This window comes from Elgaria multicarinata, chromosome 5 (genome assembly GCF_023053635.1).
Source record: "Elgaria multicarinata webbii isolate HBS135686 ecotype San Diego chromosome 5, rElgMul1.1.pri, whole genome shotgun sequence".
In the NCBI taxonomy this organism is placed as follows: Eukaryota; Metazoa; Chordata; class Lepidosauria; order Squamata; family Anguidae; genus Elgaria; species Elgaria multicarinata.
In genome coordinates, this window is record NC_086175.1 from 131,695,510 (window position 1) to 131,716,457 (window position 20,948).

General features: G+C 48.7%; 1 protein-coding gene across 1 annotated transcript in view; it reads right to left on the bottom strand.

The window, feature by feature from the left end:
• Nucleotides 1-447: 447 nt before the first annotated feature.
• CAPN5 (calpain 5) overlaps nt 448-20,948 on the bottom strand; it is a 101,503-nt gene continuing 81,002 nt past the window's right edge. Inside the window, exons 7-13 of the mRNA XM_063127244.1 lie at nt 19,936-20,013; nt 17,717-17,912; nt 13,532-13,654; nt 12,546-12,742; nt 8,786-8,907; nt 4,067-4,203; nt 448-1,862 (exon numbers count right to left, since the gene is read on the bottom strand). Coding sequence (XP_062983314.1) covers nt 1,689-1,862; nt 4,067-4,203; nt 8,786-8,907; nt 12,546-12,742; nt 13,532-13,654; nt 17,717-17,912; nt 19,936-20,013 — 1,027 coding nt within the window. The 3' untranslated portion in view covers nt 448-1,688. The remainder of the gene's footprint in view (nt 1,863-4,066; nt 4,204-8,785; nt 8,908-12,545; nt 12,743-13,531; nt 13,655-17,716; nt 17,913-19,935; nt 20,014-20,948) is intronic.

A 20,948-nucleotide genomic window follows, 5' to 3' on the forward strand; every position in this document is an offset into this window, starting at 1 on the left:
GCCTACCTAATTTGGCTTATTCTCTATGGCACGACGGGGTATATAAAAAGGGCCGGCTGGAAGGCGAGCCCCGCCTCGGCTTTTCCAGAAGGTGTCCAATGAGCTGAAATGGTGCTTGTTACCAAATACATCTTCCATGCTCTGTTCCAAGGGCTCAGGGCAAGAGAGATCCCGGACTCCGGGTAGACTGTAATTCTGCGAGGGATTGGGCACAGTGTTCAGCTCTTGGAGAAGCATGGTGCTGGGTTTTTTTTTCTTTTTAAAAGAGAACAAGTTTCTAGTCCTCATGGCTGAGAGTGTGTGCTTAAAAGTGTGTGGGCGATGCATGCTGAAATCTCAGAAGTAGGTTTTTCCAGTGCTTGAGGGTGGGGTGGTGGTTGACGGGGAGTCCATTGGCTCCCCCCTCCTCCCCTCCCCTCCCCCCACTCCCTCCCAGCTGTTGCCCCATGCTCACGTGCCCACTGACACACAGGACTTACCTGAGCCCTCTGCACACGCCAGTGAGCCATCTAGCCTCCTCTCTGGGCTCCCCCCTCCCAGCTGCGGGACTTACCTGAGACCTCCGTGAGCCGCCTGGCCAACTCCCAGCCACTCCCCCCTGCTGTCCTGCGGGACTTACCTGCGTTCTAGCAAGCCACCTGGTCTCCTCTCTGGTCTCCTCTCACAAAAGTCCCACTGGCAGGTGAACAGGTGGGGCCAGCCTGTTGCTTAGCAACACAAAGTTCTTTTCATAGCTCAGAACCTCCAGCATACAAAGTTCTTCTCATAGTAGCTCCTGTTGCTTAGCAACTGGAAGTTCTTGCCCAGAACCTCCAGTGTGCCACATTACCATGCATCACCTTAGTGTTTTATACAGATAGATAGCTTCCTGGCTTGCCCTGTGGCATTCTGAGATCCCAGTAGGCATTGCTTACACGCTTTCAAAGTCTTTGCAACAATGAGGACTACAAACTTGATCTTTTTGTAAAAAGGGGAGGGGGAAAGCTGGAGTGATTTTTATGCCCAATACAACACTCCGTGCTTTTCCCGCACTGATGCAAAATCACAGCATGCGCACAGTCCTGGACAACCGTTTGTGCAGGTAGAGTGCATCAAAGCAACGGATTTCAGCTCCTCCTTCCTGAGCCCAAACAGGCCAGGGTTCATGCCCCTTCCTCCTTTTCCCGTCTTGGCATCAACAGCACCGGGGATGCACAAGTTAAGAATCAGCCCTTCTGCGAACTTGGCAACGTGGTTTTCCAGGCTGGGGATAAAACACATCCCCAGCCGCGCATGTGCGGATGAGAGACGCAGCTCTCTGTGTAAACATACATCCTAGTGGCACTGGTACTGCGGCCGCCCAGAAAAAGAGCGGCACTGGTTTAGAGACCCCTCCGCACCACCTTGCTGTCCATCACCGGCTACGAATTATGCCTCGGACCAATTAAACCCCCAAACCCAAAAAAAACCACCCAAACACAGAACAGAAACATTTTTGCTTCTTGAAAAAGGCACCTTTGTATAAAAATTTAAAAACCAAACAAAAATAATCGAACGCATGAGACCCGGTCCCCTTTTAAAAGTAAACGCATGCACGGTACACATACATTGGCAGGCATATATGTACATATATATATATACTGCATATTGCAAGGTTATATATATATACACATGTATATATGGCACAAAAGGAACCGTCCTCGCGGCGTCTAGATGTTCGTGAGGACGTCGCTGCTGACCAGCTGCACTGCAAGACTTCCAGGGAGAAGGTTCGCTCGTTTGTCCTGAAGACGGAGGATGTGCATTGGGTGAAGTTCGTTTGGGTCACCCACAAGACCCACCTGGCCCAGGAACTCGTCCGTTATAAGGTTATGGTTCCAGACCTGGAGGAAGAGAAACAGAAAGGGCCGGACAATCAGGGGAGAAACACTGAGCAGGGGGTTGGACTAGATGGCCTTATAGGCCCCTTCCAACTCTACTATTCTATGATTCTATGCTCTCCGTTCAACTGCATACCCAAGACTGCATGCGGTCCACAAATGCGGTATTCCTAGGAGTTTTCTGAGAATCTTAGTTTTCAGTCAAATCTACACACTGCAGCCTAATCCAACCCAGCCCTTTATTCCAGAATAGTATCGAGGTCATTCCTACTGCACCCCATGACATACATGTAATCCCGCGGTGATCTAGGGACGACCCCTTGGTTTGCCCGGGACATCGATGACGGCTTTTGTCCCGGTTTTCCCCCCGCTCTCGCAAAAATCCCGAGGCGCGTGGCTCGGGTGTTGCTGTTCCTCATGAGAAGTGGGGCTCATAGAATCATAGAATAGCAGAGTTGGAAGGGGCCTACAAGGCCATCGAGTCCAACCCCCTGCTCCATGCAGGAATCCACCCTAAAGCATCTCCGACAGATGGTTGTCCAGCTGCCTCTTGAAGGCCTCTAGTGTGGGAGAGCCCACAACCTCCCCAGGTAACTGATTCCATTGTCGTACTGCTCTAACAGTCAGGATGTTTTTCCTGATGTCCAGCTGGAATCTGGCTTCCTTTAACTTGAGCCCGTTATTCCGTGTCCTGCACTCTGGGAGGTTTGAGAAGAGATCCTGGCCCTCCTCTGTGTGACAACCTTTTAAGTCTTTGAAGAGTGCTCTCATGTCTCCCCTCCATCTTCTCTTCTCCAGGCTAAACATGCTCAGAGAAGAGGCAACCAGCTGTGCGGAGCAAGCCCTTGGGCATCCGGGGTGAGCACTGTCGACACGTTCTGGATGGGTCTCGGGGTCTTTTAGCGCAGGGTTTCTGTGTGTGTGTTTTAAAACAATGCATCTTCGTGCAGGATCGCGACTCTGCTCTTGCGCAAGGGTCAGGAGTTGTAAAAAATAAAATAAAAATCGCCCTGGAACGGCTCTCCTTAAATTGCGGGCAAACTCATAAGAACGTAAGAAGTGCCCTGATGCTGGATCAGACCAAGGGTGCATCTAGTTCAGCGCTCTGTTCACACAGTGGCCAACCAGCCATCGGCCAGGGATGAACAAGCAGGACATGGTGTAACAGCACCCTCCCACCCATGTTCCCCAGCAACTGGTGCACACAGGCTTACTGCCTCGACTACTGGAGATAGCACACAACCATCAGGGCTAGAAGCCATGGATAGCCTTCGCCTCCAGGAATTTATCCAACCCCCTTTTAAAGCTATCCAAATTGGTGGCCATCACTACATCTTGTGGTAGTGAGTTCCATAATTTAACTGTGCTCTGTGTGAAGAAGTCCTTCCTTTTATTTGTCCTGGATCTTCCACCAATCAGCTTCATGGGATGCCCCCGTTGGGTTCTATTATTTTGAGAGAGGGAGAAAAATGTCTCCCTATTCACCTTCTCCACACCATGCATAATTTTGTCCACCTCTATCATGTCTCCCCTTAGCCTCCTTTTTTCCAAGCTAAACAATCCCAGTTGATGTAACCTTTGCTGGCGTGCACCCCGTGAGGGATGATCGCTGAAGCACAAAACGTCGCGATCATCCCTCCTCGAAAGGGCTCTAGGTGTAGATGAGCCCTAAGTTTCCAGTCCTCATGACCGAAGAGGAAAGTTTTTTTTTAAAAAGTGCGGCTCGCATGTGATGAAAGAACAGGTAGCAGCACAAAGCAATGTGAAAGCCTGAGAACCAATGTTTTGAAGGAGGAGAGGGTGAGAGGGAACCTGAATTCATCCTGGGGCTTTTCTCCCTTTCTGTGGGATCCTGCCCCCACCCCACCCCAGTTGTTAGCCTCATAAATACAATAAAAACTCAGAGTGAGTCTGAGGAGAAAAGACTGTTCTGACAGTGAAGAAGTGCCACAACGCGCGTGTATTTTCTACTTGCTTATATCTCATCTTATTGGCTCTCCCACACTAGAGGCCTTCAAGAAGCAGCTGGACAACCATCTGTCAGGGATGCTTTAGGGTGGATTCCTGCACTGAGCAGGGGGTTGGACTTGATGGCCTTGTAGGCCCCTTCCAACTCTGCTATTCTATGATTCTATGATTCCATTGTCTTGGTTTGTGAAGATCCAATCTGCCATCGTGAAGGGCCTCCGAGATGAAGAAGGCCTCACCTGGACGAGGATCGGGTTCCCTGGCTTCTTGCGATAGAACAGGCCTTTCACGTCGAATTCTGGTGACAGGGTGTTCTTCACCACCGGCGAACGGATTTTCTCCCCTTCGCACTTTATGACCACGTAGGGATCCACTCCTGAGGAAAAGAAAAATGGTTGCTGAAACTCCCGAGGCCGGTCCTTATCAGCCAACGAGTTCCTGCTCTCTGAAGCAGGCTCCCTTTCAAACAAATCGATGCTACCGCCACACCTGGAATACTGTGTACAGTACTGGTTGCCACACCGAAAACAAGGCTATTGTAGAATTGGAGAAATCGCAGAAAAGGGCAACTAAAAGAGCAATTCTAAAAGAGCAATTCCCCTTGGAGGGAAGGTTACGACAGGGGCGATGGTTTAGCACGGAGAAAAGACGGGTGAGGGGAGACATGCTAGAGGTGTTCACAATTATGCGTGGTGTGGAGAAAGAGGACAGGGAGACATTTTTCCCCCTCTCTCAAAATACTAGAACTCAACAGGGTCATCCTATGAAGCTGATGGGTAGGAGATTCAGGACAGATCAAAGGAAGGACTTCTTCACACAGCACAGGGTTAAGCTATGGAAGAAGGAGATCATGGTTCTAGTCTAGGGTGACCATATGGAAAGGAGGACAGGGCTCCTGTATCTTTAACACTTGTATTGAAAAGGGAATTTCAGCAGGTGTCATTTGTATATATGGAGAACCTGGGGAAATTCCCTCTTCATCACAACAGTTAAAGCTGCAGGAGCCCTGCCCTCTTTTAAATCTGGTCACTCCAGTATAGCTCCTGCAGCTTTAACTGTGGTGATGAAGAGGGAATTTCATCAGGTTCTCCATATATATAAATGACACCTGCTGAAATTCCCTTTTCCATGCAACTGTTAACGATATAGGAGCCCTGTCCTCCTTTTCATAGGGTCACCCTATTCTAGTCCCCACTTGGCCATGGAAGCCCACTGGGTGACTTTGGGTCAGTCACAGACTCTCAGCCCAGCCTACCTCACAGGGTTGTTGTTGTGGGGATAAAATGGAGAGGAGGAGGATTATGTACGCCGCCTTGGGTTCCTTGGAGGAAAAAAGGCGGGATATGAATGGCATAATAATATAATAATATTATAATAATTCTCTACCACAAGATGTAGCGATGGCCACCAATTTGGATGGCTTTAATAGGGAGTTGGATAAATTCCTGGAGGAGAAAGCGATCCATGGCTGCTAGTCCTGATGGCTCTATGCTACCTCCAGTATCAGTATGCCTATGTACACCAGTTGCTGGGGAACATGGGCAGGAGGGTGCTGAACCCTGCCCCTCACTCTACTCCATGACAGATACAGATGACAGAGAGTCCCACACAGCACCTCCTCATGGGCTCTCCCAGCCTGAGGACGTGGTCCTTCCACGTTCTTCAGACTCAGAAGATGTGCCTCTGTGATATCCATATTCCCTTCCACCACCAGCTACTTCACGCCATAGAAGCCAGCGGCTGCAGAACAGGACAAGGGCCCTTTAAGACCGCGCAGGCCGCCTCCTACAGGGAGGTGGGGCCAAACACCGTACAGCCCTTGCTGGCTTATATAAGGCTGCAGATGGTCTCAGCTCTCAGTTGGGATAACATCTCCCTAGAGCAGGGCTGGCGAACAGGTGGCCCTCCAGATGACAACCTTAAAAGGTTGCCACACAGAGGAGGGCCAAGATCTGTTCTCAATCCTTCCAGAGTGCAGGACACGGAATAACGGGCTCAAGTTAAAGGAAGCCAGATTCCAGCTGAACAGCAGGAAAAACTTCCTGACTGTTAGAGCAGTACGACAATGGAACCAGTGACCTAGGCAGGTTGTGGGCTCTCCCACGCTAGAGGCCTTCAAGAGGCAACTGGACAAAGCATCTGTCAGGGATGCTTTAGGGTGGATTCCTGCATTGAGCAGGGGGTTGGACTCAATGGCCTTCCAACTCTGCTATTCTATGATTCTATGTCGATGAATTAAGACTCATCAGCCCCCATTGGTGGGGCTGATGGGAATCGGAGTCCAACAACATCTGGGCAGCTGCATGTTCCTTAGCCCTGCTCTAGAGCTCAGCCAACTGGTCACTGGCTGGCCTTTGCTTGAACAGATTTTATTTGACTTGACCTGCCCAGGAGCGTCCATGTCTGAACGCTCCCTTCTCTCCTGTGACTCATGGTCTGTCTCAACACGCGGCAGCTTCTTACGGTGCTTCTGGCGGAAATGCTCAGCTCCCAAACCAGGAATTGCAAAAAGCAGCGCTCGTTTTTGACACCGCGATTCTCAAGCAAGGAGGAGAAAGCTATGGACAGGGCTGTGTGAAAGCTAAGAGTTTTCTGGGTAAAACCTAAGAGTATTGCTGGAGTTTAGAATAGCGCTCCCCGAATTCAAAGGAGCCAGAAAGTAACATAAATGAAAAAGTGCAGCTAAGGACGTAACAAGATCCCTGTTGGATCCCACTAAAGGCCTGTCTGGTCCGGCATTCTGTTCGCACGGTAGCCCACCAGATGCCCCAATGGGAAGCCCACGAGCAGGACACTAGCGCAACAGCACTCTCCTGCCCATGTTCCCCAGCAACTGATCATGCAGAGGGATCCTCCTTCTGATACTGGAGCCGATGTATTGCCATCTTGACTACTAGCCATGAATAGTTTTATCCTCCAAGAACATGCTTTCATTGAAAGCGTTCCAAGTTGTAATCATCAGCGCTACATCTGGTGGAAACGAACTGGGAGGTGGTGGGCTCTCCCACACTGGAGGCCTTCAAGAGGCAGCTGGACAACCATCTGTCAGGGATGCTTTAGGGTGGATTCCTGCATTGAGCAGGGGGTTGGACTCGATGGCCTTGTAGGCCCCTTCCAACTCTGCTATTCTATGAATCTATGAAAAAATGTCCGTCCTGGTTGCCGAGGAAGGAACTGCTACATGCTCCCCTGCCCCAGCCACCCCCTGGCCATGATCCTTGCTTTACCGCCGCCATTAGCAGCAGCAAAGCAGCAATCTGGCCATTCGTGCGGTGCCGTCACTGCTTTTTCAGCAGCGGCCGTTTGCATGGCAGTGACTGGAGCTCTTGGAAGGCTGCCTGTGGCTCACGGGTTGTGCATCTTGAAATTGTTGTAGATCACAAGCTGAATATGAGCCAACAGTGCGATGTGGCTGCAAGAAAGGCAAATGCTATTTTGGGCTGCATTAATAGAAGTATAGCTTCCAAATCACGTGAGGTACTGGTTCCTCTCTCTTCGGCCCTGGTTAGGCCTCATCTAGAGTATTGCGTCCAGGTCTGGGCTCCACAATTCAAGAAGGAGGCAGACAAGCTGGAGCGTGTTCGGAGGAGGGCAACCAGGATGATCAGGGGTCTGGAAACACAGCCCTATGAGGAGAGACTGAAAGAACTGGGCATGTTTAGCCTGGAGAAGAGAAGATTGAGGGGAGACATGAGAGCACTCTTCAAATACTTAAAAGGTTGTCACACAGAGGAGGGCCAGGATCTCTTCTCGATCCTCCCAGAGTGCAGGACACGGAATAACGGGCTCAAGTTAAAGTAGGCCAGATTCCAGCTTGACATCAAGAAAATATTCCTGACTGTTAGAGCAGTGCGACAATGGAATCAGTTACCTCGGGAGGTTGTGGGCTCTCCCACACTAGAGGCCTTCAAGAGGCAGCTGGACAACCCTCTGTCAGGGATACTGTAGGGTGGATTCCTGCATTGAACAGGGGGTTGGATTTGATGGCCTTGTAGGCCCCTTCCAACTCTGCTATTCTATGATTCTATGATTAAAGTAAATGCCGAACACTTTGAATCGCACCCAGAAATCTTAGATTCACAAGTGTGTCTTAGGGTTGTTTTTTTTCTGTTGGTGGTACTGAAATTAGTGTGCGTCTTACAATCAATGGCATCTTACAATCGAAGAAATACGGTAGCTCCGTTTCGACTATGCAGCATCATAACTCACTACTTGAATGTTCTATTAGCATATGCAGTTATACTTCTTATTTGCATTACGCTTTCAAGTGTCCCAAGCGCTTCACGTGCATTCTCTAGAGGTAATCTTTACAACGTCCCCGTAAAGTAGGCCAGGGTTATTATCTGCCATACCAGAGATGGGGAAACTAAGGCTGAAAGAGAAAGAGTGACTTGCCTAAGGCCAGTGTGGCGTAGTGGTTAGAGTGTTGGACTGAGAGTCAGGAGATCCGGGTTCTAGTCCCCACTCAGCCACGGAAGCTCACTGGGTGGCTCTGAGCCAGTCACAGACTCTCTCAGCCCAACCTACCTCACAGGGTTGTTGTCGTTGAGGATAATACGGAGAAGAGGAGGATTCTGTAATACCGCCTTGGGTTCTTTAAGGAGGAAAAATGGCAGGATATTTTTGTAAACCGCCCAGAGAGCTTCAGCTATTGGGAGGTATAGAAATGCAATAAATAAAAAAATAAAAAAATAAATATGAACGCAATAAATAAAATAAAATAAATCGGGCTGGAGTCGAGACTCGAACACGGGACCTCACACTACGTGATGCCGGCTGGGCATCTGAGAAATTGCACCAGATTCCCTAGATGCTGAGCCAATTGCATGAAACATACTGGGATGTAAACTGCTCAGATCAATACAGTTTTGTTTCCTGCGCCTGTTGGGTTTCTGTTTGGGGGACACTGCCCTTTGGGGACACTGGGCTGGAAACCAGCACGGAGGGGATTCGGGTACCTTCTTCAGAGCCCTGGTTCTTCAGCCCAGAAGCCGAGATGACGTGGACTTGTGAGACCAGCTGTGGGTAGCCACACATTCCACTCCAGCAGGTGTGAGGGGGTTCGTCCAGGGTGAGCTCTCTGAAAAAAGAAGGGAACACAACACCCGAGAGACATCAGTGACTGCAAGCCCACAACGCCAGGCCTCTCTCTGCTCTCAGGGGCCCATCCGTTGGTGGCTCCGATGTCAGTGGGGCAGTGAATCCGCTCCGGGTATCAGTCAGAACTCGGAAGGAGCTATCCACACCTTGGATAGCTCCTTTCGAGTTCTGACTGGTTCTGTCTGAAACCCGGAGCGGATTCACCGCCCTACTGACATCGGAGTCACTGGCCTCCACTGGTCCCATCATAGCTAGCACGTGCAGGGCTCCAGGCAGCCAGGAGTGCTGCTGGTCCAGGTTCTATCTGAAAGGGACCAAGGCCTGTAAGGAGCAATTGTGAAATAACATACAATTTAATTTATTTATTTATTAAATTTATATACCGCCCCAAAGCCGAAGCTCTCTGGGAGGTTTACAAAAGTTAAAAAACAGTGGACATTAGAATCATAGAATCATAGAATAGCAGAGTTGGAAGGGGCCTACAAGGCCATCGAGTCCAACCCCCTGCTCAATGCAGGAATCCACCCTAAAGCATCCCTGATAGATGGTTGTCCAGCTGCCTCTTGAATGCCTCTAGTGTGGGAGAGCCCACCACCTCCCTAGGTAGCTGATTCCATTGTCGCACTGCTCTAACAGTCAGGAAGTTTTTCCTGATGTCCAGCCGGAATCTGGCTTCCTTTAACTTGAGCCTGTTATTCCGTGTCCTGCACTCTGGGAGGATCGAGAAGAGATCCTGGCCCTCCTCTGTGTGACAACCTTTCAAGTATTTGAAGAGTGCTCTCATGTCTCCCCTCAATCTTCTCTTCTCCAGGCTAAACATGCCCAGTTCTTTCAGTCTCTCTTCATAGGGCTTTGTTTCTAGACCTCTGATCATCCTGGTTGCCCTCCTCTGAACATGCTCCAGCTTGTCTGCATCCTTGTCTGCATTGTATACTTAAAAAGTATACAAAATTTAAAACCATCAAAAAAAATATAATAAGACTTAGAGGCATTATAATTTAAAACCATCCAAAAAAAGAGAACTAAGCATATCTGACCAGTAGTGCACATACCCTGGTTACATCCAGGCTGGACTACTGTAACATGCTTTACATAGGGCTGCCTCTGAACAGCTTTCAGAAACTTCTGCTGGTGCAAACAGCTACAGACAGACCCATTTCGGTGGCTACCAGTCTCTTTCTGGGCAAAGAATTCAAAGTGCAAAGAATTCAAAGTGACCTATGGGGCCCTTTATGACTCACTAGGCTATCTGAAAATTACATTCTTCCATATTTATTTTAAACATTTGCCGTATTTCTTCGATTCTAAGACGCCATCGATTCGAAGACACACCCAATTTTTAGAGATGTTTATTTGGGGGAAAACGTGTGTCTTAGAATCAAAGAAATACTACTTCCCTCCCCGCCCAGCCAACCTCCTCCCCGCACTCCGCGCTTTCTTCTAATGGTTGGGTCCTTTTCTTTTCCCCTCTGTGCGAGAAGAGGGGGAGGCGCGTAGAAACAAAGAGTAAACAATATTTGGGGGGGGGGGGGAGAGAGAGGAGAAGACGCGATTAAGGAGCTAAAACGCTTAACTCTCCAGTCGCGTGTCTATCAGGGTACGCAGTCACAAAGCATGACTACACGCGAGTAAGTCCTCGCTCGCATGGCTGGCGGCTGCTGCAGGAGTTTCCTCGTTTGGAGGCCTGCCTGTACGAAGAGGAGAGAGACAGCTGGAGCTGGAGCTGCCGCGTGAGAGCCGCTTCACTGGAGCAGCTCTTCTTTGGCCTCTGGGCACAGGTTTTTCTGTGGGCGTGAGGAGTTCCAGGCTCCACTCGGGGCACGCGCTTCCCAGCGCGGCGGCTGGGGGGGGGCGGGCACCCAGTGCTTTGGGGGGGGGGGGGTGAGCCTCCTGACTCTTGGAGCCGCGTGTCTTCCGGGCACGGCTCACGAGGGCTGCACGGGGCGCGCTGTAGGCCCCAATCACCCGGCAAAGTGATCTCAAAAAGCCATATTTGCATCTACCATATTGCTTCGATTCTAAGACGCCATCGATTCTAAGACGCACTCCATTTTTAGAGCTGTTTATTTGGGGGGGAGGGAAGTGCGTCTTAGAATCGAAGAAATACGGTATACCCCGCCCTACATCATGAAGATCTCAGAGCAGCGTTCAGAACCTGCCTGCTTTTAAGATCTTTGTGGGAGGCCCTTCTCTTGGTTCCATCGCTATTAGAGGCATGTTTGGTGGTGATGCGGAACAGGGCTGCTCCCGGGCTCTGGAACTCCTTGCCCAGGGAGGCTAGTTGGCTCCCTCTCTCTGTTGTCCTTCTGCTTACAGGCATAGCTGTTTGTATTCAGGCAGCAGATTTGTGGCTGAAGGGGTTTTAAATGGGAGTTGTTACTTATTTCCTCCACTGTTGTGTTTTTAATTATGTCTTTAATCCGTTTGTCTTTATGTTATGTTTTAATTGAGAAGCTGTTTCTAATATGAACATATTGTTATCTACCATTGTTAGCTATAATTATTTTTTGGGCAGAAAGATATATTAAACTGCATTTCTGGAGCCTACTTTGCAGATTGTTTCACCCCAGTTCGTTTCCGAGGGCAATCCAAAGTGCTGGTTCTTATTTACAAAATTTGAAACTATTTGAGACTAGGATATCAGAAGTACTGGCTTATCCCATACAATCCTGGCCACCCACAGTGTTCAACATCAGAGGCCCTGCTGTATGTCCCACCACTTTCAGAAGCACGGGAGGTGAGACAGGGCCTTCTTTGTTGGGGCACCCAGGGTGTGCAACTCCTTCCCCAGAGAGGTTTGGTGGCCCCCTCTCTCTTAAGCTTCAGCTGCTAAGACTCTTTTATTTGTTGGCAGGAATAAAGTTGGGCTAAAGTTCCGTCTCCCTATTTATTTATTTTTGCTGAATTGTTTTATCCTTCCCTGGATTTTGTTGAATGAAATGGATCTTATTAATTCACACTGTTTTTACTGTAATTATGAACTATGTAATTATTGAACTATGTTTCAATAATTACATAATTACTATGTAATTATTGAACTATGTTCATTGTGTCTGGTGTTATTTTACGGACTTTTTGTTTTTGTAAAGCCACTTTGAGTTTATTGTATAAAGGCATAAGCAAGCAAGAATGATTGGGAAATGACGGGGAGAGACTGCAGAATATGTATAAAAATGTATGTAAGAACTGGGGGCCTAGATAGCACTCTTCAAATACTTGAAAGGTTGTCACACAGAGGAGGGCCAGGATCTCTTCTCGATCCTCCCAGAGTGCAGGACACGGAATAACAGGCTGAAGTTACAGGAAGCCAGATTCCAGCTGGACATCCGGAAAAACTTCCTGACTGTTAGAGCAGTACGACAATGGAACCAGTGACCTAGGGAGGTTGTGGGCTCTCCCACACTAGAGGCCTTCAAGAGGCAGCTGGACAACCATCTGTCAGGGATGCTTTAGGGTGGATTTCTGCATTGAGCAGGGGGTTGGACTCGATGGCCTTGTAGGCCCCTTCCAACTCTGCTATTCTATGATTCTACATATGGATACAGAAAGAGCATTGGAAGGAAGGAAGGAAGGAAGGAAGGAAGGAAGGAAGGAAGGAAGGAAGGGGCAGCCTCTTACTGGCAATCAGAAGGCACATCTGTGAACTGCCTGAGAAGGAACTCAGCCACGTGGCCAGCCTCAAAGGTGGTCGGGATGATGACGTAACGGCCTTCTTTCAGGTCCGTCCTCAGGAAGACGCTGCGAGAATTGATGTAAATGGAACTGGCTACTTTGGGCTGCAAGGTGTGCATCCGGTAAATCCGATTCAGTTCCACCTGCGTGGAATAAAGCACAAACGAAATGGAGGGTGTGTCCCTGTGGGGTTACGGCCAACATTTTTCATTTGCATCATCCGTTCCAATTACAAACCATACTCCGATCGGAATTCTCCGATCTGCCTTCCCATCATGAAGAATGGTGTAAAGTGCCATGATATTTAACGCCCCCTATTCTGAGTGGCATCTGGCGTCTAAATTCTCAGGTCGAGTTTTTTTGCTACCTGAAATCCCTGAATCGAACCCAGGACCTTCTGCCTCACTCCCCGAAGTACATCGCTCTAAGCTCCTTGGTAGAAGGAAAGGAAAGGAACCTCTCGTGCAAGCACTGAGTCATTACTGACTCTTGGAGGGACGCCAGCTTTCGCTGACGTTTTCTTGGCAGGCCTTATAGCGGGGTGGTTTGCTGTTGCCTTCCCTGGCCGTGATTACCTTTCCCCCAGCTAACTGGGTACTCATTTTACCGACCTCGGGAGGATGGAAGGCTGAGTCGACCCGAGCCGGCTGCCTGAAACCAGCTTCCGCTGGGATCGAACTCAGGCCGTGGGGAGAGTTTCAGCTGCAGAAACTGCTGCTTTACCGCTCTGCGCCACACGAAGCTCTTTTTGGTAGAAGGAAGGGATGCAAATGTGGAAAGGAAAACGAAGAAACAAGGAAAAGCTCTTAAGGGAAGTATCTCGTCAGAGCCGGAAGGGTGTTCTGTGTTTTTTTGGAGAATTCCTGCCCAGTCCAAAATGTGCTGCGAGAAGCAGTTGCCTCGGAGACAGGAGAGTTGCCTCTCCAACTTACCTTATAGATGTCGAACCCTATCGCTAAGTTCTCTCCTTTGCCCTCCTTCCGATTTGTGCGTTTGGGCTTCTGTTGGACGCAGATCAGCACTTCGTCCTCCATTTTCTTCACGTCAAAAACGTACTGGTGGGAAAAGAAAGCCACAGAAAATGGGAGAATTTGGGACGGGGCAAAGTGTGGGCATCTGGTTGGCGTCCTCCAGATTGGAGGCTAGAACTGTTGAGTTATGGCATAAAAGTTGATTAGTTATGGCACAGACTGGGACTCTGGCACATAACCTTTTGTATTAAGTAGGGGTGTGCACGGACCCCCCGCTCCGCCCCGCGGGCCGATCTGAAAATTCTGGATCGGCCCACTCCGCTCCGTGCCGCTCCGCCCATACTCCGCTCCTCTTCGCCGCGGAGCTCCGGGTCCGAATCGGAGCTCCACAGTGGAGGGGAGTGCCGCCAGGTAAGGCCGGGAGAGGAGGGCGGGGGGGTTACCGGGCCCTGCCGCTGTCGCCGCCCGTGCAGCGACGGCGGCAGAGCCCGATAAGGGACCAAGGGGGAGGGGGGCCTTACCTGCCTCCGTCCGCAGTCCGTCGGCTTCTTCAATTGAGCCCGCGGTTCAATCAGGAAGTCTGGGCCGCAAACTTCCTGGTTGAACCGCGGGCTCAATTGAAGAAGCCGACGGACCGCGGACGGAGGCAGGTAAGGTAGAGGAGGGCGGGGGGGTTTACTGGGCCCTGCCGCTGTCGCCGCATGGGCGACAGCGACAGCAGCAGGGTCCGGTAAACCCCACTTACCTTTCTGGTGGAGCTCCAGATCGAGGCGAAGGATCCGCCTTCACCTCGATCCTCTTCGCCACGCTCCACCAGCCCCCCAATCCTCTTCGCCTCCGCCTTAAGGGGAGGCGAAGCACCCCGCTCCGCTTCTAATTTGCCGGTCCGATGAGAAGCGGAGCACATCCCTAGTATTAAGTCTCTGTCTGGGCCTCCAGAGACTAGCAGAGAATGCAGCGGTTCTCAGCCAAGAGACAGCAAAGACATGAATTAAGGCAAAGATTCTTGTAGGTTAAAACAAACCTTTTTACTGGCAAATACATATAATTTAGTTATGGCAGTACAGATACAAATACTTACAAACGGTCAGTCAATACAGCACACATCAAGTGGTAATGGGGAACAAGCAGCAGATACTGAACATGCGAAACACATTTACTTTTATAGACAAACTGTACAATGATGCAACTCCTTGCAACCCTTAATTGAAGACAATCACTTAGACAATTATTCAATTATTACACTCAATGTCCAGGTGTAGAGTTGATCTTTAAGTTTCTGCTGAGTCCTCTGTTCTTCCAGATCCTCAGCAATTAACGAAGCAATGGAAAACATAACCAAGATCCATTCCAGGATCCAACAGAACTGCCATCTTCTTGTGGTGCGGCATCGCGACTAAGGAGCCGAGGTACAAATCAGGAAATGCTGGGCTACACTGAGCTCCAAGTCAAGGCATTTCCCAGCCTCTCCCCTGCCACGATCTCGCACGTAGACACACCACGGTCTCTCAGCCTCGGCACCCCCGTCTGCAATATGGAGCGATGCTAATAGTGACCTACTTAAGTGACGGGAGTCGTAATCCCTCCAAGAGAACGGATCTTGTGACCTGCTTTTGGATACTTGAAAACAATATAAAAACACCAAGTATCGCTCCCTCTAATAGCGAACGCAGCCGGTAAGTGTCGACAGGACTGGAGACCGAATAGGACAACTGAGAAAGAAGAAGTGAAAACGTAGCTGCAGAAGTACCAAAAAGTATTTAAAAGGACACCTACCTAAGCCCTCCCCCAACACCATCAGCCCAATGAGGAGTGAGGAAGCTCAGTGGCCACTAGGGTGACCCTATGAAAAGGAGGGCAGGGCTCCTGTAACTGTAACAGTTGTATTGAAAAGGGAATTTCAGCAGGTGTCATTTGTATATATGGAGAACCTGGTGAAATTCCCTCTTCATCACAACAGTTAAAGCTGCAGGAGCTATACTAGAGTGACCAGATACAAAAGAGGGCAGGGCACCTGCAGCTTTAACTGTTGTGATGAAGAGGGAATTTCACCAGGTTCTCCATATATGGAAATGACACCTGCTGAAATTTCCTTTTCATTACAACTGTTAAAGATGCAAGTGCCCTGTCCTCCTTTTCATATGGTCACCCTAGTGGCCACGGAATGTAGACTGAGGCCTGATCTACACCAAGCAGAATATTGCACTATGAAAGCGGTATGAAAGTGGTATATAAAAGGCAGGAGTCACACCAAGCAGGAAATAGCAGCATGAAAGTGGTACAAGGGATGTGTCAATGAGCCCCAACAGTTGTCAGTGCACTTCAATACTGCTATAAAGCAGCAGTGTGGCTCCTGCCTTTTATGTACCGCTTTCATACCACTTTCGTAGTGGAATATCCTGTTTGGTGTAGATTAGATCTAAATTGGGGGAAAATATTTGCAATTCTACCCCCAGTGTCTCATTAATATGTATGAGCTCTCTTAGGGCTTTTCTACTGTTTCAGGCAATGCATCCCTTAGTGGCCTCTTATTTATTGATTTAGGGTGCTTCCAGATGAGGCTTTTATTGTGCAATCACCTGCCTAAGGTGACCATATGAAAAGCAGGACAGGGCTCCTGTATCTTTAACAGTTGTATAGAAAAGGGAATTTCAGCAGGTGTCATTTGTATGCATGCAGCCCCTGGTGAAATTCCCTCTTCATCACAACCATTAAAGCTGCAGGAGCTATACTAGAGTGCCCAGATACAAAAGAGGGCAGGGCTCCTGCAGCTTTAACGGTTGTGATGGAGAGGGAATTTCACCAGGTGCTGCATGCATACAAATGACACTTGCTGAAATCACAACAGTTAAAGCCGCAGGAGCCCTGCCCTCTTGACCAGATACAAAATCCCCTTTTCAATGCAGCTGTTAAAGCCGGAGAAGCCCTGCCCTCTTGACCAGATACAAAATCCCTTTTTCAATGCAGCTGTTAAAGATGCAGGAGCCCTGTCCTCCTTTCCATATGGTCACCCTATGATGTGCTGCTAGTATGTGATGGGAGAATAGGCAGCTTTTAACGGTTGTGATGGAGAGGGAACTTCACCAGGTGCTGCATGCCTACAAACGACACCTGCTGAAATCCCCTTTTCGATGCAGCTGTTAAAGATGCAGGAGCCCTGTCCTCCTTTCCATATGGTCACCCTATGATGTGCTGCTAGTATGTGATGGGAGACTAGGCAGCTTTTAACGGTTGTGATGGAGAGGGAACTTCACCAGGTGCTGCATGCCTACAAACGACACCTGCTGAAATCCCCCTTTCTATGCAGCTGTTAAAGATGCAGGAGCCCTGTCCTCCTTTCCATATGGTCACCCTATGATGTGCTGCTAGTACGTGATGGGAGAATAGGCACAAAAAGAAAAGGGGTTGGGAGGAACGAGGGGGGAAAGCAAAACTCAGGCCTAATCTACACCAAGAAGGATGTAGCACTATGAAAGCAGTATATGGTCTGTGTCCATGGGCCCCAACAGTTGTCCGTGTGCTTCAATACCGCTATAAAGCAGTCGTGCGGCTCCTGCCTTTTATATACTGCTTTCATAGTGCTTGGTGTAGATTAGGCCTGAGAGCTGGAAAACAGAAAAGAGAGAGCCAGGGTGATGCAGAGCTCAGAATGCTGGGCTGGGACTCAGGAGAACGGAGTGCAGGTTCTGCAACGCGGGATGCAACAGTATGGTGTAGTGGTTAGAGTGTTGGGTCGGGACTCGGGAGATCCGGGTTCTAGTCCCCCACTCAGTCATGAAGCTCACTGGGCGACTTTGGGCCAGGCACTGACGCTCAGTCTAACCTACCTAACAAGGCTGCTGTGAGGATAAAACAGAGAGGAGGAAGAGGACCGCCACGTGAGACACCTTGGGTCCCTTGCGAGAGGGGAAAAGGCAAGGTGTCAATGTAACAATAAATGAATAATAATTTTAAAAATGGAAAGGTGTTGCGGGGGAGAGAAGGGCACAGTGATGTCAGGAACTATGGCCGTGCGCCCCCTCTATGCGTTTGATCGATGGGTGGAGGCTGACACCTGCGAAAGGCGCACCTGGAAACCAGCAGGCGTCTTGCTCCTCCGGAGCGGTGGCGACTCCTCCACCGTCCCTCCCCTCTTTAACGTCTCACCTGCGGGTTCTGCAGGAAGGTGTCCCTGTTGTTGACGCAGCCCCCGCAGCGGTTCTTCAAGGGGTCTTCGTGCCTCGCCCAGGCCCCCCGCAAGACCGCCTCCTCCCAGGTCTTGTGGATGCTCAGGTAAGACGTGTTGATGAGGCGGCACTTGATGATGTCGGTGAAGTGCGTGCAGAAGTCGTCAAACGCCATCCTAGGGTGGGGGAATATCGAACCTTAACTTACGACGCGGCCAGCGTACACGGGCCTCATTCCGCCCCTGTTGCCGTGGCGATGCAGGTGAGCCACTGAGAGGTTTTATTACATTCGGTGGCATATTATTTATTTATTTATTTATTTATTTATTATTTATTTAGAATATTGATATACTGCTCCCCACTGAAAAATTTCGGAGCGGTGTACAAGGTAAAATGAAAATAAAAAACAGAATAAAACAGTTAAAACAAAATGTAAAAAGAAGCAAAAATCAGAAATCCAAGGCTGCATGTTAAAGAAAGGCTTCTTGGAATAAAGATGTTTTCAGGAGGTGCCGAAAGGAGTACAAGGTCGGAGCCTGCCTGACCTCCAGAGGCAGGGAATTCCACAGGAGGGGGGCCACCACGCTGAAGGCTCTTCCCCTGGTGGATTCCAATCAGAGGATGGATCTAGGTGGAACCACCAGGAGCAGGCCCTCGGATGACCTCAGTGACCGGGCAGGTTGGTAACGGAGAAGGCGCTCTCTCAGGTCTTTATTTATTACATTTATATCCCGCCTTTTTTCCTCCAAGGAACCCAAGGCTGCGTACATAATCCTCATCTTCCTCTCCACGTTATCCTCAAAACAACAACCCTGTGAGCCTTCACAGCCGTTAAAGCTGCAGACAGCCTTGCCCTCTTTTGTATCTGGTCACTCTAGCTAGGAGGGCAGGGCTCCTGCAGCTTTGATTGTTGAGATGAAGGGGGAATTTCATGCATAAAAATGACACCTGCTGAAATGATGAGACAGTGTGGTGCAGTGGCTAAAGCGTCGGACTGGGAGCCGGGAGATCCCCGGTTCTAGTCCACACGTGGCCATGGAAACCCGCCGGGTGACTTTGGGCCTGTCAGAGACTCTCAGCCCAACCTACCTCACAGGGTTGTTGTTGTGGGGATAAAATGGAGAAGAGGAGGGATTATGTACACCGTCTTGGGTTCCTTGGAGGAAAAAAGGCGGGATATAAATGCAATATTTATTTATTTATTTATTACATTTCTATATTGCCCAATAGCCGGACTGCTCTGGGCGGTTCACAAAAATTAAAAACATTCAAAGTATAAAACAACAGTATAAAACCATAATATAAAATACAATATAAAAGCTCAACCAGATAAAAACAGCAGCAATGCAAAATTACAAATTTAAAACAGCAAGTTCAAATTAATTTATAGACTGTTAAAATGCTGGGAGAATAAAAAGGTCTTCACCTGGCGTCTAAAAGCATATAATGTAGGTGCCAGGTGAATCTCCTTAAGGAGCTCATTCCACAGCTGGGGTGCCACAGCAGAGAAGGCCCTTCTTCTGATAGCCACCTGCCTCACTTCCTTTGGCAGGGGCTCATGGAGAAGGACCCCTGAGGATGACCTTAGGGTCTGGGCAGGTACATACGGGTGGAGGCGTTCCTTCAGATAGCCTGGCCCCAAGCCGTTTATGGCTTTAAATGTTAATACCAGCACTTTGAATCGGGCCGGACCTGGACTGGCAGCCAATGAAGCTGGAAAAGGACTGGCGTGATGTGGTCTCGTTGGCCAGTTCCTCTTAGTAAACGGGCTGCCCTGTTTTGTACCAGTTGAAGTTTCCGGACCGTTTAAATAAGTAAATAAAAAATCCACTTTTCAGTACAGCGGTTAAAGATACAGGAGCCCTGTCGTCTTTTCCATATGTTCACCCTAGCCTCCAACCCTCCTTTTCCTAGGCTCCCTAACTGTCTATTGGACTGAACCGCTCATGAATTCCTCCAGACTGCTCTGTGTCTTTCCCCTGGTTATTGACCTTGGTCTCATAATGAAGGCTCCACCTTGGGGGAAGCAGCACATCTCCTAAGACTCAGTGACTGGCAGCAAGAGCTACATGCAAAGACAGGCTGGCATTTTTGCCCCGCCTCCTTTGCCTTCGGCTCCGCCCACCACTGGAATATGCCCCTCCCCAAGCGTCTCTGAAATGAAATCCTGTTTTTCTTTTATGTGCACCACAGACTCACCAGAATTCCCCGTCATCGTCCACCGTCATCCCCAGCTTCTCTCTCTCGCTGTTGCTGACTTTCTGCCATTCTTCAGAACTGTAGGAATGAAAGGAAGGACACATTAGATGGTGGCAAAAATGCAGAGAACATAATCTATCGAAAGGCAGACAGGGCTCCTGTATCTTCCTACATAGAAAAGGAAATTTCAGCAGGTGTCATTTGTAGGCATGCAGCACCTGGTGAAATTCCCTCTTCACCACAACAGATAAAGCTGCAGGAGCCCTGCCCTCTTTTGTATCAGGTCACTCTAGTATAGCTCCTGCAGCTTTTTTTTTTTTTTTTTAATAATTTTTATTCATTTTCAACACTATATAAACATAAGTGAACATTTCCAAAATATATTTGAAACAACACAATAAGAAAAAAAAATACATCAAATATCTGCTTCATACATATTGAATAATTGTTGAGTACAAATATCAAAAACTATTACATATGCCTTATCACACTACAACATTTCCATTCTTAACATAAAAGTGCACCCCCCACCTCGGGATCATTCTTGAGTCCAAAATCTAATCATTTCTTCTGATGGTGGTTTCCCACTTCCCTTAGTAAACACGAACACTAGGAACTGTTTCCAAATTCCTTCGAACTCATTTATTTTAGTTACGCCTTTTCTCCACTTAATATTGCATGTCAGTTTATCATTAATGGCTATGTCCCATACTACTTTATACCATTCCTCAATAGAATATTCCCCTTGGATCTTCCAGTTCCTAGCTATCAACAATCGTGCTGCAACCAACAAACTCGATATCAGCTCTATAGTTCCTTTTCCACACTTTATATCTTCAAATAGTGACAGCAATGCTATTTTTGGTGTTTGTTCTATTTTCATTCCCACTATTTCTTCAATTTCTGAAAACACCATCTTCCATAATCTTTGTACATATTTGCATTGCCACCACATATGTAAATACGTTCCTATTTCCCCACATCCTCTCCAACAATTTGCTGAATGTTGATCA